Raw genomic sequence first — 17,240 nt, forward strand, 5'->3', positions numbered from 1 at the left:
GGAATTTATTTTGTATAATATTTATGTTTCATATAAATAACTTTGACATTTACGGAATCAACACAAGATGAAGTGACCCTGTACTTGATCTAGCCCATGAAAAAACAATCAACCGATAAAGAGTATGGCATAGAAAAGGACGTTAGTTTTTAATGCATTATTTGCTCTCGGCACTGTCGTATTTAGCGGGGAATTCTGAGTGATCGAAATACTTTTATTCTGAAGCTAACTCTATTATTGATTTACAATAAATCTTTAAAAAAAATACGTCAGCATGTAAACTGATGAGCAGGGTGACTTTGTTTATATACTGTCAAACCTGTGACAAAGAACATCTGCGAACAAAGACCTCCCTATGAATAAAAGCCAGTCTATTCACAACACTTCATGGGTTCAGTAGATCATTGTAACCTCCAAATTAGGACCACTTGTCTAGAAAGGCCATATTTGGTCTATCCTTTGTTCACATGTTTGACTGTACTGCCAGTAAGCTAGAGCGTCCAAGATTTCGTTTGAATTATTTTTCTTTCGTGGGGTCAGTGTCCACTTCAAGGTTTCATAAATTCATAATCCACTTGCGCTTTTATGTAACAATGTTTACCGTATTTTAAAACCACGTCATTGATTAATAGTAAAAATACATAAAATATAATTCGCATGGGAAAATTAAAATTTGCTAAAGGAACATAGGTAGTATATAGGAGTTATTTGTATACAATACTAATTAAAAATCAACATTGTCATTATGTGAAAATCTCAGGTTTAGAAAAACAACTTCGGTCGTTCACCATAAATTGTTGAAAGATATTTTTATTGAAATGTGCGTTTTATTGATAGATACAAATATTTCTTTTACGTGAAATATAATAACAACATAATCTTCATCGCTTAATAATAATATTGTCAATTCAATATTTAATAATTTATAATTCATGTACGAATGTTTGTTTGTTTGGTTTGGTTAAGTGCAAGTTTTCAAGTTTTTGTTGTTTTAATTCGTTGGATTCATCGCCTTATTTGCTTTGTTGGATTAAGAACACGTTTTTGTTTTGTTGATATCAGCGCAAGTTTTTGTTTTGATGATTTTTAAAAGCGCAAGTTTTTGTTTTGTTTGATAAAGCACACGTTTATGTTTTGTTAATATCAGCGCAAGTTTTTGTTTTGATGATTTAAGCGTAGGTGTTTGTTTTGTTGATATCAGCGCAAATTTGTTTTGTTTGGTTAAGCACAAGTTTTTGTTTAGTTGCCGTTAAAGTAAAGTTTTTGTTTTGTTGCGATACTCGTAAGATTTTTTGTAGGTTTCAGCACAAGGTTTGTGTGCGCGACTTTTCGTATTGTTGGGTTAAGCGCCAGATCCGATTTGTTGGATGAAGCGCAAATGTCTGTTGTTTTTTTGGTGACATTCTTAGCCTGATTTGAGTTAAAAGCGTTTAAATTTGGGTCATTTTTCACACTGAAAATAATTAATCTGGAAAAAAAACAGACATGAGCATTGTGTTCTGACTTACAACAAATGAGACATTAATCTTGGAAAAAATATTATCAAATTATCTTAGTAGAATCGTTTACTTAACCGAACCTACGACATTTTCATTTTTTACGTAAGGCTATATTTTGGCTCTTTTAACCATTTTATTGTTTCTGTGTCAGCAATGGTTATTTCTCAATGTTTTTTTTTTCAATTTTCTGTAAAAGGGTCTTCCACTGAGAATCTTTTTAATGATGGGACTTGAAATAGTTTGACATTATTATACGTTTTAATGTAATTTCCATTCATTCCTTTTGTAAGAGAAGGTCAAACTGGACGAGCAGGAAATTCTAGAAAGAGGATACTGCTAATGACTGTCAGGTAGATGTTGACCTAAAGAAGGAACTGAAGTTCCTTGAGGAATAATTGTGACCAAACTAAGACCAGATATTGTTTTGTGGTCTTCAGCTAGCAAACAATTTGTTTTACTTGAACCCACAGTGTCATGGGAAGAAAGATTCGAAGATAGTTATGAAAGGAAATTGGTAAAATATCAGCCTCTTGTGGATACCTGTAAGGAAAGAGGTTGGAGGTATTCGTGCTTTCCAGTGGAAGTTGGTTGAATGGGGCTTCCTAGCGCGATCACTATGGCAAGCATTTAGATGTATGTATTGGTGTGACAGGACAAGCGCGCAACAAAGCCATATCTTCCATAGCACATGAAGCAGAGTCCGTCTCCTTGTGGATCTGGCCCAAGAAAGAAGAGCCATGGATAGTGGGTTGAAAGACCAATAGGTAGGCAGTACACGCTTCTAGACAAATGAAGCAGAAATAACACAAAATAGAGAAAATAAGAATTCCAAAAGAAAGTCCAGAACGGCAAAATTGAAAATGTTGCAGGCTCGGTTTGATTGAGCATGTTCATGGACATGCTGTCAAGTACAAACTACCGTCCACGCCCCCTAGCACCGGCTTGAGCAGAATTCAACATTTAAACATGAAATGGTAAAATTTTGAATTTAGAAAAATCCGCAGATGTGTTCATAAAGCGGTTATCATGGAACCTTCAATGTAGCACTTCCGTGCCATTCCATGAAAAGCGGCGTATGGTCCCCAAGTTATAGAAAGCGTATGCCCTAAACGAGAAAACAATCGGCGGAACTAAACAAAATGGAATTTTGAAAGGAAATCAGAGGTTATGAAGCCTGCATATCACAGATATTACGTCAAAAGACAAAGTTTAAGAGCAGACAACATATCCAAATGATTTAACATTATTCAAGAAGGAATATTGAAACCATCCAATTAGAAAATGCCAAAAAAAGTACTAAAATACCACAAACACACTGAGCGATCTTTAAGGATCGAAAATATAACTTCTATGATTTAATGTACGGGGCGACTTTTTACAGCCTCCACATGGCACAAACAACGCTGATGTGGCGATAAATAGAGAAAATAAGAATCCCCAAAGAAAGCCTACCATCTCCTGGCTAAAGCTTGATATCACTCTAGTCGGCGCACCATATATTTGAGGGCGTGATGGGAAGCGCAGAAACGTCCAATTAATATGGCACCCACCTGAGGAAGAAAATGGGAGCAGCAGTCAATGCTGTATCTTGCAACCTGAGCAAGTAATTTTTGTGAAAAATTTCAATTCATTTGCTTACTCCGTTTTATCAGATTACTCTTTTATATCAAGTTAGACCTACGTTACAATGAAAAACGTTAAGAACGTTAACAAAAGTAAAAAAAAAAAAAAAGGGATTTAGGGAATGATCTGAAATTTTGCACGCAAGCTAGTATCCCAGACCTACATCAAATATATTTTCAGACCATTCATGTAAAAAATAAACCCCAGTGGAAATGATTAAAAAAAAAAACTTAGGCGGATAAAAAAAATCAAGCGTTTCATTTCTTTTATGATGTTTCTTTTTGATGTTGAAGACGACATATTTTATGTATGTCAATGAACTGTGACTTCTCCTGTTGTGATACAGATTTTAAAAAAAATCTTTTCTGCACTGATAACAAATTTATATTTCAAAGATATGTCAAAGTCGTGATTTAAATTTTAAAATGTTTTGAACAACAAAGGAATAAATTTAACTAGGTTGACTCATCAACTTAGTTAAGGTATTCCCTCCAGAATTTTTGAACAGCTCGGGTGATTTCGGCTTACTCCGTCAGTGCCCGATTTCAATTTTTGTGCAAAAAGCGGCGAGTTGAAAATTTTGCTCTAAGTAATTTAGACGCTTATTCCATATTTTGACAGCTCTGAATGATGCGAAATATTCAAGAACATACGCGAGCATGTAATGTGTGGAACACCTTAAGGAGAATGAATCCCGCTGATGTCCTTATACAAACTGGTTCACCTCCCTAGTGATATAATCATGCGTTCATGGTATGCCGTGCTCGATGCATTTTAAATGTAATAAAAATCTACATAAAAAATTCCCGATAAAGAGGGGAAAAAATTAATCGTCGATTTTGTGTGCGTTCATCTACAATAAACTTTGACGATCGAAGATTGTTTGTTCGAGATTTAATTGATATAATGACGTTGAAAGGAAAATGAAATAAAATTTAATTATTTATACAGGCCCTGATACAATAGAAAAAACAACAACAACACCAACAAAACGACGATGGTGGGTAACCGTTATAAATGAACTTGCATTCGATACAGGACGAGTTTGGATGCTATGAACATACTGCTAATAATCCTGGACATTTGTTACGAGAAAGGCGAAATATGCCGAGCTAACCTGGAGTTATTTAATTTGTCATATTTTGACAAACGCTTACTAGGGTATTCAAGGCTATTAGCATAGTATAATGAATTACTATTATGTACAGGACAACACACGCTAAGATAATTTTGACAACAACACTTTTTTTTAATCTTTTCTTACTGAAAAATGTGAAATATGATAGCAATAAAATATTTTCATTTTCTGAAACTTATGAAGCAGTTAATTTCGTATACAATATTATTTTTATTGACAAGGTTTTTGTAAAGGTACACTCAAATATTGTCCTAGTTCTTCTACAACATCGATAGTGATGCATAAATGAAGCGGCCCTTGTTTCCCCTTCATGATGGCCTCATCTTGTAGGATATACATGCCTTGATGCCAAACATTCGGATGACATTGAACACCGAAACTTCCGTCAAAATAAAATGCCCTCACTGTTGCGGGGTCAAAATCGTCCCCTGGAGGAGCAAAAAGACCTATGAATGCATCCCCATTCTTTGGGAAAAATACCTCTCCACAATCTGGATGATACGTCATTTCCTGTACTAAAACGGACGTCACTTCTTCATTAGAGCAAGAAGTTTTCGTAAGACGACCTATTTCGTTCAAACGTCCGCGTTCTTTCTTCATGGTAATACCTTGCTCATTACGTGCGTATGTTATTTCGAAGACGTCCTCTCCTGGAATAATATCTGTCCCTTTTCTTGCCTTTCTCCAACCTGTAGCGATTAAAATTATATTTGTCAACTCATAAATTTATTCTTTATACAATAAATAAGAATGGCAATAATTATAGAGGCTACAAATTGCCGGACTTCCGCCATTTCGTTAAGACACAATCCGGTTGCTGAGTTCCAAAGTTTTCTATTTACTACTAGAACACTTAAATAATTTACTTTTTTGACTGGGTTTGGGAAAGAATAGCACACCATAACTTTGTTGGGTTTACGTCGCAACAACAAAGCATAAGTCATTTAGCGACTTTCCAGCTTTACTGGTGGAGGAAAATTATTTCAGACACGAACGGGCATCTTAATAGAACCACCGACGTTCCGTAAGCTAGCTGGATAGCTTCCTCAGATGAAATACCTGGACTGATGAGGGGTAAGTCGTTTGAAGTCGACGACCTTAACAACTCGGTCACGGACGCTCCTCTGCACGTGCGGCATCACCTACATTTTCAAACACATCGCAAAGCTACTCACCCTCAACTGGCCACGGACGTTTCTCTACCCTGGTATTTTCAAAATCCGTCACAATAGTACCAAATCCTTGTAGAGATTCCTTAGAAGCCAATGCTATCGGGACGTTGAAAGGTCCTTTACTCATCATTTCGTGAATCAAAACCTGTACAAAATTTTAAAATGTGTGTTTTCCCATAGAGTGTTTACAGTAAATATAATATGCAAAACATGCAAATATGAGAATCGGGGCGTGTTTAAGGTACCCATCCATAAAACACACTCCAGAAATCGGTATCTGTCGCTACTTTATGTATTATATGAACAGAATAGACCGGAAACAGTAACGACATTGTTCAAGAACCGAAGTTTGCCGAGTATCTATCGTATGTTTATCATTTATCATGCCGTTAAAGACATCAAAAAATTAATTTAAGCTATAAGTAGAATCTGATCCGAAACGATCAAATTGACCTGTATAAAAACTACTAATATTAAATTTTTTTTACTATCCCATCCCCATCACCCTCCTTGCCCCGCCCACTTAACCACCTCTGGTATCAATTGTAAATAGATTAAATACAGTCTACATGTATATATGTTAGGTATATAGTGAATCAGACTTACCCTCAACGAACAATTGTGATTCCTTTAAAAATAAAATAAATGAAATGAAATGAAATAAACCACCGTCACCTTAATTTGTATTTAATAGTTAAGGAGGTCGCTATTTAACATTCATTTCACACTCACAATACCGGCATCCTATATACATACTTGTAAAGTTCAAAAGCAAAAAAAAAAAAAAAAATTGAGTCTGAATTTAATTTTCAAACCGAGATAACGGCTGATGATAACAATGATGAGAAAGGTAAACATATATCGTCACTTTAGTGCAGTAACAGAATAAGTCCATATAAATTTAATAGGAGTTAATCAGTTATTGCACTTAGGTGACGATATGTGACATCTGTTATATCTGTAACAAGAAAATACAGTAAAACTTGCCTTCAAAGACCACTCAGCATGTATAAGAAAATACTGATGTCCTCGTTGAGATGTGGTTACTAAACTTATGATATCAAACACACTTATAATAGTCTGATTAGCATAAAAATCTGACGCTTATACAAACCAGTCGCGTTTCTTTTTCCTTCATGGGAACAACAAGTACTGGTAATTTGGTATCTTACAAAGAAACAAGGTCGTTACCCCAGCAATGGACGAGCCCGGACGTCACCCCAGTAAGGGACGAGCCCGGACGTCACCCCAGTAAGGAAAGAACTAGGACATTACCCAAGTAAGGGACGAACCCGGGCGTTATCCTAGCAAGGGACGAGCATGGGTATTATCCTAGCAAGGGACAAGCTCGAACTTTATCCCAGTAATGGACGAACCCGGACGTTATCCCAGTAAGGGACGAACCCAGGCGTTTCCCCAGTAAGGGACGCACCCGGGCATTACCCAAGTAAGGGATGCACCCACTACACCTAGATCGAGAGACAGTTATCTCAAACACAAAGGTGCTCAAAGTAATCTTTTTACAGGTATAATAACTTCAATTGATAACAAGCTAATTTACATTTGTTGAACTGATCTCCCTCTGTATTATACAAGTCACTTCATTAAAACTTCTTGATATCATGTACCCATTTAATGCGAATACAAGTTTTTTTACATGATACAGCGCTCGAAAGAAAAAGAGCTGTGTCTGACAAATTAGATATATAGTTGTATTTAACACATATTATATAACACATTTTTGAGATATTATGACACTGAAATACCATTACTGTATGACATTGTATGATGTCATCATTTAAAGAGTGTTACTGATTTTACTGAACTTTATGTTAAAAAAATAACGTCAACTATTCTGCTTGTCTTTTACCTGAACAAATACTGTCAAAATATCATAGATTTTTTAAAGAAAAATACATTTAATGCTTTAATATTTTGTTCCTAAAACATCTGTTCAAAAATAATTTCTCGCAATTTTACACAATATATATAACGTTCATTTCACGTCTGTGCATTTCATGTAATAAACATAACGTTAACATGTATGATTTAATAGCTTGTTGATAAAATGTTAAATAGTTTTTTTCTACTCCTCTGGTTTCACTAAGGGCACGGAAATTAAACGACCAAACTCTTTAACAAAGTTTACAGACACGCACGCGTGTAACAGGCCTTGTTTCCCTAGAAACGTAACATTGTCTTTCGCTGAAAACATTCCAATATGCCATACAAATGGGTGAGTCTGAATTCCGAATGAACCATCACAAAAGAACGCTATGAAGTCTTCCGGTTTTATGTCGTCGCCTGGCAACGCAACAACAACAACAAACTCGTCGCCATTTTTCGGAAAGAAAACTTCGCCGCAATCCGGATGATACGTACTTTCCCAAGCTAGAACGTGCGTTCTTGATAATTTTTGGTCGGCGTTGCCAAGTAATGAGATGTTGTTGTTGTTGTTGTTTATGACACCAATTTCGTTCTTTCGACCATGCACTTTGTCGGCAATGTATATGTTATTTTCCCATTTGTAATAAATTTCTCCGGTGTCCTCTCCTTGTATAATGTCTGTATCGTCACTTGCCTTACGCCAACCTTATAAGCAAAAAAAAGTGCCAAGAATTAATACAACAAACTTTTTAAAAAATCTGTTAAAAATTAAGAAAATAAACCAAAACATGAATTAGTAAGTATGGCTAACTAAAATGCAAAGTCTTAAAACATTTTTACCACTGCAAAGTTTTCAGAGAAACATTACCTTTCAGTGGCCATGGCGTTTTTTCGACCTTGACAGTCGTAAAGTCTGTCACAATGGAAGCGTAACCCCTTAAGGATGCCTCTGTTGCCATGACGATAGGAATTTCATAATGGTCAGCTTTTACGCTAGACAGGTCTGGAACCCGACTCATCTTCTAAAATGGTAACACAAAAAGTAAATATTTCATTTAAACGCTGCAGTTAAAGCTTTAAGATGTGGGGTTTTCTTGTCAAACAAGTGTATTAAATCATGTAGTACTACAAAGCTGCCAAATACAATAAATATATATATATAGAGAGAGTTCGTGAAAATTTGGAAACGGTCGTATATTTCCGTGCCATACAAAAATATAAGGACTATAGGAGCGACACATGTACTTAAAAATAATTCGAGCAAAGCATTTTTACAATTTTGATTAAAGAAAGGAAATAAGGAAGCTTGCCTGGTTTAATAAAGTCATTCATATTTAGAATTTATTACAAAATATAAAGGAGTGTGGTGTTTAAAGAACAATATATAAATAAATTAGGTCATAAAATAATTATAAATATAAGTAAATAAAAGTGTTCATGACCTACCAGCATCTGTTAAAATATATTTCTCTTCTCTTCAATTTAAACTTAAACTATTTAATTAGAATGATCGCTGACCGTTTAGTTTGTGATGATACATTATATTATAATATTTATTATGCAAGTTTTTCTTTGTTTTATATTGAGGACAATGTCCGACCTGGTATGACTTTTCAACCGGCTTCAACCACAAAGTTACTGACCATCATCACGTACGGTTTCAATTTTTAAAATACAAAATTTCCCTTTACATGTTCTTCATTACCAATAGAGGAATGCAGTGTTAGAAAATGATGAAAATATTTCATTAAATCTTATATATCTAAACAATAAAAAAACTAGACTGCATAATAGTATGCTTATTCATTGTCTACAACTCTAACAAAAATGACGATATCCTCTTTTTGTGGTTGTCATGTTGTAGTTTGTGCTTCAGATGACGGTGTCATAATAGTAAAATTGTATGTCTCTCAAGCAAGCAATATTGGTTCGAGTCTCGTGAATATCTTTCCCGAAATATTACCGGTACTCCACTAGTTCCAGGAAACAGAATCTTAAGTGATTATAAATTGCTGTAGGTTCCTGCCAAATATAGTTTAAACTACTAGTAAACATATGTGACACGCTGTAAACGTCTGAACTATATGCAAACATCTGTGGTACGCTGTAAACGTAAGCATATCTTCCTCGCTGTAAATGTGTACATCTGCGATTTGCTGAAAAAGTAAACATCGATGTAACGTTGACATCTGCGAATCTATGTTAACATAAACACCTGCGGCTTGCTGTAAACATAAACACCTGCGACTCGCTGTAAACATAAAAAACTGTGACACGCTGTAAACATAAACACCTGTGGCACGCTGTAAACATAAACACCGTGGCTCGCTGTAAACATAAACATATATGACACGCTGTAAACATAAACACCTGCGGCTCGCTGTAAACATAAACACCGTGGCTCGCTGTAAACATAAACACCTGTGACTCGCTGTAAACATAAACACCTGTGGCTCGCTGTAAACATAAACATATATGACACGCTGTAAACATAAAGACCTGCGGCTTGCTGTAAACACCTGCGGCTGAGGCTTGCTGTAAACATAAACACCTGCGGCTTGCTGTAAAGATAAACACATGTGGCACACTGTACACATAAATACCTGCGGTCTTCTGTAAATTTAAACCTCTACGGTTTGCTATAAACGCTTTCTGTGGGCGCTGTTAATGTTAACATCTGCAGCACACTGTACACATTAATATCTGTGACTTGCTGCAAACGTTATCTGCGGCGTGCTGTAAACGTTAACATCTGCGGCTTGCTGTAAACACTATCTACGGCGTGTTGTAAACGTAACCATCTGCAGTTGCTGTAAATGCTATCTGCAGGAGCCGTAACGTTAATATATGCGGCTTGCTGTAAATGATAAACTGCGTAAACATAAACATCTGCAGCACGTTACACACATTAATACCCTAGGCTTACGGTAAGCGTTATCTGCGGTGCGTTGTTGGCGTAAACAACTGCGACGCGCTGTATATCTGCGGCTTGCTGCACTACCTACGGCGTGTTGTAAACGTAACCATCTGCAGTTGCTGTAAATGCTATCTGCAGGAGCCGTAACGTTAATATATGCGGCTTGCTGTAAATGATAAACTGCGTAAACATAAACATCTGCAGCACGTTACACACATTAAGGCTTACGGTAAGCGTTATCTGCGGTGCGATGTTAGCGTAAACAACTGCGACGCGCTGTATTGTAAACGCTAAACGCTATATGCAGTAGCTGTAAAAACGTTAACGTATGCCGCTTGCTGTAAGCGCTAACTGTGTAAACGTAAACATCTGCATCACGTTGTACACATTAATACCCGAGGCTTACTGTAAGCTTTATCTGCAGCGTGCTGTTAGCGTTACCATCTGCGGCTTGCTTTAAATGTTATAAGCAGTACCTGTAAACGTGAACATATGCGGCTTGCTGTAAACACTATCTGCGGCACGCTGTAATATTAACATCTGCAGCACGCTGTACACATTTATACCTGTTTTTGCTGTAAGCGTTATCTGTGGCGCGCTGTTAATTTTTTCATTATACCATTAGGTTTTCTGTAATCGCTATCTGCGGTGTGCTGTAAACCTTACCATCTGCGGTATGCTGTAAACGCTATATGCTGCGCTCTTTCAACGTTACATCTGGGGCGCGTTGCAAACGCTATCTACGGCACGCTGTAAACGTTAACAACTGCGGCTCACTGTAAGCTTTACAACATGATGAGATGCGCTGTTTGCTTAAGTAGCAAGGTATTTAGCAATTAAAATATATAAACATCCTGTAAGACTGGACATTTCTAAAGACCGGGCTAAAATAGTCATTACAAAATTCTACTTCAATTTTAAATTTCTTTGGAGGCCATCTTGTTAGCAGGTTTTAATTTTTCAAAACCAGCTTTTATTCAAATCGGAAGCTTATGAATGTTTTAGTTACAATTCCATAATGAATTCATAAAATACGGTTTTGTTGTAAAAGCAGTTGGATAGTGGACACTTGCATTTTCTGTTGTCCTTTAGAACAATGTCATTGTTTCAGTCAATAGATTTCACGGTTATTGTCACAAGTTTTGTTTAACTTCACCTTGGATCAGTTATCAGTCTAAAATCTGGTCAGTTGAATGACTGGTCACTTTAAATTATTAATAAATTCATATTCATTACGTGTCAATTAGGGTCAAAAGCGGTTTGCCACTCGTGGTACGAAGTCACATACGAGGGATGACCAGAAAAGTCGTAGACTTTTGCTGTAAATTCTGTAATTGACGTCACAGGACTCTAAATATTAGGTGGATTATTTCAATTCATTGTAGTTAAATCAAGGATTGCTACATATAAATTATACGATTATGCACATAACTCATACATGCACTTAATTTTATTTCTGATAAAGGCAGAGAACTTTGTCACACCTACACGAGATATTGCCAATATGCAGATATTTTGGTCTTTCAATACAACCTGTCCGGTTTTTTAAGATGCCAATTTTACTGAAATGATCCAATAGTATTGCTATGGTTGTTCATTTCATCTAGCTACCCATAAATTGATAAAGATCGTCTTTTTTTATAACTAACTTGTTCTATCTCTTATCTTCCTGGGGACAACAGATTTTATACTTGCAAATCATGGAGACAAAGAAAAGCCTTGGGGTAGCGACCTTAACTCTACACATCGTCTAATTGTTGTTATCATTATATGCGAAGTTATTTCAAAAACGTATCATGGCTAAGTTAAAAAGTTATGGGACAGACACGAAAATATTACGGACGGACAGACTGAGTGACAGACCATTTAAGGAACTAAGCGTAGTAAAAGAAGGTCAGTCTTATTTTAGCAAAATCAGTAAATGTATTCATTTCATATAGAAATGAATTCTATTAATATTGATCATGAATTATTAAGGGGAAGTAAATGTTAAAATACTGGTTATGTAAAGTTACCTAAGTTATCCCCCTTCATTTGTCGCAGTTTGCTTTTTTGTATACATTGCTTGCAATGTATACAGAGTTATAGCTGTATTTCAGATTTAGTACACCTAACGTGTTTTGCTGAACAACATCCACCTTTGGATGAAACCTCGATAAAAGTAGATCCTCATTTTGCAGGATTGTCACATTAAGATCACTTTTTATTAATTATACTGTTTGCATAGTGGTCAATAAGCTTTGAAAGTTCAAAACTATGCACTTTCAGTTCAAATAAACATTTTCTAAACATGAAAGCAAAAAATATGAAAATTTTTATTTCATTCATAAAAGCATTGTGTAAACCTACGCTTCAAACTTCGTATCCACGCATGCGCGTGCAAGAATGAATGAATTACGACAGACTCTGTATAAAAATATGTCCAACACCCAAAATTAATATTAAATCAAACAAATAAACCTTATTTACTTTTAAATATAGATTTGCATACTTTTTCTATTTCAAACTGTTTTAGAAAACGAGCATATACAGATATATATGTCTTATTTAGTATTACATGTATGTAACATTGTAAGCGTCTGTATGAATGGATTAAAGTTTACGTTCTGACGTATTGTCATATAATTGCATATAATAGAACCCTATCAACGTGGTGGCATCGGAGGAGTATGCAATTATTTGTTTCACACCTGCAGTGTGAAGTATTTCTGCAACTTTAGTGAAATATATCGTCCAAAAGCCATTTTCGGGAAGAGGAAGATTCGTACTCAATATTATTCGAACTAAGGATTTGTACTCAATATTTATTCGAATTTAGCCTTTTCGTAATCGGTATTATTCGAACTGACAATCATGGCAGATATGTTTAGACCCCCTAGACATTTAGATGTTGAAAATGGTAACATATCACATAACTTTATCAAATGGAAAGTGCAAATGAAATTTACTTTACCAGTGTTGACTGCCAGTGGGAAATGCTGAGAAAGATGAAAAGATACAAGTAAATATCCTATTACACTGTGCTGGACCTAAAGTTATCAATTTTACATGGGCAAATGCAGAACATAAACTGAAAGTGAAAAAAATATTTGACAAAATAGAAAGCTATTGCAATCCTAGAAAAAATGAAGTGCTAGAATCACACAGATTTTTGGGTAACAGATCCAGATAATTATTCATCATTTGACAGTTTTCTTACAGAGTTTTGAAAGCATGTTGAGTCCAGAAATATATTTTGAAATATGTTATTTACAATCAAATCACTCAGTCAGGCTGAGCCACCCTTAACATTTTTTTTACATAACTCCTTAGACTATTGATATATATATATATATATATATAAGGTAAAATTATTAGCCCATATATGAGCTTATGATTGCAGATGTGGTCAGTTTTTAAATTAAAGCCATTAGTAAAAAAAGGATTGACCTGGGATAACCAAAGTGAAGAGTGAACTATGACACTCAACACAGGTACATTCTAAATATTTAGATTGATGTTTATGATCAGATTTAGCACAAATAGTAATTTAATTTCCCCTGATACCACAAATATGAATTTATTTAGAGTCCTGAAGATCTTTTTTATGATGAAATCTTAACTGAAAAACCAGGTTTAACTGAAGAATTATAAAAATTCCTTGCCACACTGATAACTAGAAGGTACATAAAGCCAGTCAAAAAAAATATTTCTATCCATATTCATCATTCCTGGACCTCCATCCATTTGATGAATTTCTCCAACTGGTAAATTTTTCATCTTATTATGTTTTGTTTGTTAATATAAAAGATTTTTTATGTTTATATACAGCTAGAATAGTCTGTAATGGCTAAAGCCTCGGTCTCACTTACTCCCGGCAGAGCCCAGGACCATCCCGGTAAGTTACCGGGACGATCCGGGATGAAATTATTGTTGCGGTCACACTTACCCCGGCAGCACTACGGTAGTTCCATACTATCCATCCAGGATGCGCTCCGGATCATCCAGGCAGAGCCCAGGTGAAGCTACGGTTCATGCCGGTGCTTCCCCGGTCGTTCCCGGATGACGCCGGAAGAGCCCCGGTTGACCCAGGCAGAGCCCCGGTCGATCCAGGCAGAGCCCCGGCAGAGCCCAGGACAATCCAGGCAGAGCCCCGGTAGAACCCCGGTGGATTGAAAACGCCCGAAAATGATAACTTTGATACATAATTTTTATTTAATATAATATCTATTGTTCCAGAATAGTAATTCATGATGATTTTCTGAAAAATCCTTATGCCATACTGGATAGAAGGGAAATGGGAAGGCTTTTAATACAAGCAAGTTCAATCATCGCAAATTGTCCTTATTCTTTTGAAATGATCCGGGCTTTGCCGGGGCTCTACCGGGATCAACCGTAGCTCTACCTTTATCCTCCGGGCTCTGCCTGTAGTTACCGGGGCTCTGCCGGCATATACCGGGGTTCTACCGTAGCTCTACCGTAGCTCTACCGGCAATATCATACCCCGGATCATCCCCGGTTTGTGCCGGCAGAGCTACGGTGCTTTCCCGGTATAACCCCGGTCGTTCCCGGCAGAGTTAAGGATGAAGCCGGCAAAGCTATACCTTCCCGGATCATCCCGGACCACCCCGGTGATATTAAATATTTTATTCCATCTGGGGTCGAATGCCGGATGTTCCCGGATCATCCCGGATCATCCAGGACGTTGCCGGCAGAGTTACGGATGTACCCCGGTTGTTCCCGGTCGTACCCCGAATCACCCCGGACGTCTACCGGGGCTCTGCCGGGGTTCTGCCGGGATGTTAGTGAGACTGTAGCTTAAGATAGACAGATAAGAACAAACTATTTAGTAAACATGAGTTACATCCCTTCAAATGGAGATAAAGGTGAAACCCATAAGAAATTGCCATGTCTGACAGACAGCAAATATAAAAATTCTGCAGGCTCAGTTTACTTAGGCCCATTAGGAGGTAGTGGTAATAACTGTGGGTCAAAAATGAAAATGATATCATTTTCAAGGGATGTTTCTGATATGATTTACTTTAAATAATGGGTCATTATCAATGAATGTTTTCTTTGACTTCTATTGCCAATGTGTAATAGATTATTGACATTGCCAGCTAGATAGCTCAGCTGAGTGAGTCAGTACAGCCCACATACATGTATAATATTCTGATTCAGGTTTGATTCCAGCAAACTGCACATTTTTCTCACCCTATGATATTTTCACCCTGTTACTTTTAGGGTCCAATATATGTTTATGATGGTACATAACTGAGTCATAAGTCAATTCACTTTGTTACTTAAGTGTGCCAATGAAAAAGGAAATTAAGCTGTAGAGCTGCTGTATGGTATTCCAAGGGTTCTGGGTTTTTTGGTAGTGCTGAGGTATGGTATTCTGAGTGTCTCTGGTTTGAGTTTTAGTCAGGCTGCATTTCATTTTCTCACTCTTTGATATTGATAAATATTTTCAGCTCATTATTGGCTGGACTGCATATATTAATGATTTATTTGTATTAAATCAATATTGTTAAATATTTAGTTATTGTCTATATATGCATGTGACTTTATTTTTGATAAGGCATTGTAACAGTACTACTTCTTAATTTGACCTTTTTTGTATTGGGGGAGAAGCCCTTAATTAACTCCTTACCAGTAAGTTTTATTGTACACGATTGATGATAGCTTGAAAGGATTTAGCTTAAAAAAGATACTACATGAATCTTTTTTTTCCTATTGGATTGTAAAATATTTATTGATTGTCAAAAACTATATGGAGTTCTCCTCGGTGACATTAAACAGTCCCAGCTGGCCATACATGCAGGACCTTGCAGACCATGAGACAGGTGGTCTGTACCAAGACAAATCCAATATCGAGACATGGTGGGACAGGACAGACAGTGATGTTCAGATCTCCCACTCAGAAAGGAAGTTACTACACTCAAGGTCCTGGTCTTCAATTACTTCATTTGCTTACTTGGAGTAAAGGTGCCGGAAACAATAGTATGGTATCACAAAAAGCAACAGACTGTGATAAAAGTCAAACCAAAAAAAAGATACTATAATCAGAATTCAATAGATTATTATAAAAAGAAATTTATTAATTCTTTAAGTTTATAGTTAACAAAAAAAAAGATTACTGAGTATTTAATTTTGATATATAACATATTAACACACATAAAGTGCATTATGCCATATAAATTTCAACTTAGTGCTTAAATACTTTCTGATGAACTCAGTAAGCAAACACGATTTACTAATCTTTGGATTCCCACACTCCTCTCCACCTAGCTCCAATGAGATCCACTTGGTTGACCATAACATGTACCATACCTCATATTGTTTGTTTACAGTTTGGAATAAAGAAATGAAAGTTTATTCTAGATATTATAAAGCTTAATTTTATTAAATTTCACAAGGCTTTCAACACATCAACAATGTAATTGTCATTTTATTTTTTGAAAATGTGTTGGACTGCTGGTCTGATGCATGTAGACGCTGTGTTGGCATATAGCGATTCCCCTGTTTTGTGTGTGTGTGCATGCATGCGTGCATGTGTGTGTGTTTTATACATTATATAGTTAACATCTTTTTTGAAAACATCTTGTCCAAATTTCAACCAAACTTGACAGGGTTGTTTCCATGAGTAAAGGGCTTCCAAAGTTGTTCAAAGACTTAAATGAGGCCTAGAGCATAGATATTTTGCAAAAAGGCATTGTCTGGTAGACATTCACAAGATTTTCACATTATACCCTGGGTGTCAAATTAGCCCTGCACTAGGGTTCATAGATTTTCCTGATATGTATGTAGTTAAAACTTAAAATCTTCTCCTCTGAATTGACAAAGACTAGAGGTTAGATATTTGTCATGAAACATTTGGTAGTTAACCTCTACCAAGATTATTCACGTTACAGCCCAAGGGTCAAAATTAGCCTCACCCCTGGGGTCATATATTAAGGTTTTCCTTATATGTATATAGCAAAAACTTTTTAAAAAATCTTTTTATCAGAAGGTTTAAGGCTTAG

The 17,240-nt window shown here is 36.2% G+C and overlaps 1 protein-coding gene across 3 annotated transcripts; it reads right to left on the reverse strand.

The window, feature by feature from the left end:
* Positions 1-4,347: 4,347 nt before the first annotated feature.
* Positions 4,348-9,649, reverse strand: LOC132729813 (uncharacterized). 3 transcript variants are annotated; one of them, XR_009625674.1, is made up of 3 exons: positions 8,188-9,649; positions 6,039-8,024; positions 4,348-4,949 (listed from the first exon to the last, which is right to left on the reverse strand). XR_009625674.1 is itself a non-coding variant. In XM_060715641.1 (3 exons), the coding sequence occupies exons 2-3, from the start codon at positions 5,560-5,562 to the stop codon at positions 4,471-4,473; spliced, it is 606 nt and encodes a 201-aa protein (XP_060571624.1). In that variant the 5' UTR covers positions 5,563-5,577; positions 6,108-6,228; the 3' UTR covers positions 4,348-4,470. The 3 variants fall into 3 exon arrangements, 2 of the variants coding, with proteins under 2 accessions (XP_060571624.1, XP_060571623.1); XM_060715641.1 differs by lacking the exon at positions 8,188-9,649 and adding an exon at positions 5,436-5,577 and having other exon boundaries at positions 6,108-6,228; XM_060715640.1 differs by lacking the exon at positions 8,188-9,649 and adding an exon at positions 5,436-5,577 and having other exon boundaries at positions 6,039-6,203.
* Between the last annotated feature and the right edge of the window lie 7,591 nt (positions 9,650-17,240).

Source organism: Ruditapes philippinarum, unplaced genomic scaffold, assembly GCF_026571515.1.
Source record: "Ruditapes philippinarum isolate M1 unplaced genomic scaffold, ASM2657151v2 ctg26_1_1_1_1, whole genome shotgun sequence".
Lineage (NCBI taxonomy): Eukaryota > Metazoa > Mollusca > Bivalvia > Venerida > Veneridae > Ruditapes > Ruditapes philippinarum.

Bases quoted from the DNA above. Each gene is read 5' to 3' on its own strand.
- LOC132729813 (XM_060715641.1), bottom strand. From the start codon at position 5,562: ATGATGAGTAAAGGACCTTTCAACGTCCCGATAGCATTGGCTTCTAAG. The intron at 4,950-5,435 runs GTGAGTAGCTTT...TAATCGCTACAG, and splicing joins ACGTCCGTGGCCAGTTGAGG to GTTGGAGAAAGGCAAGAAAA.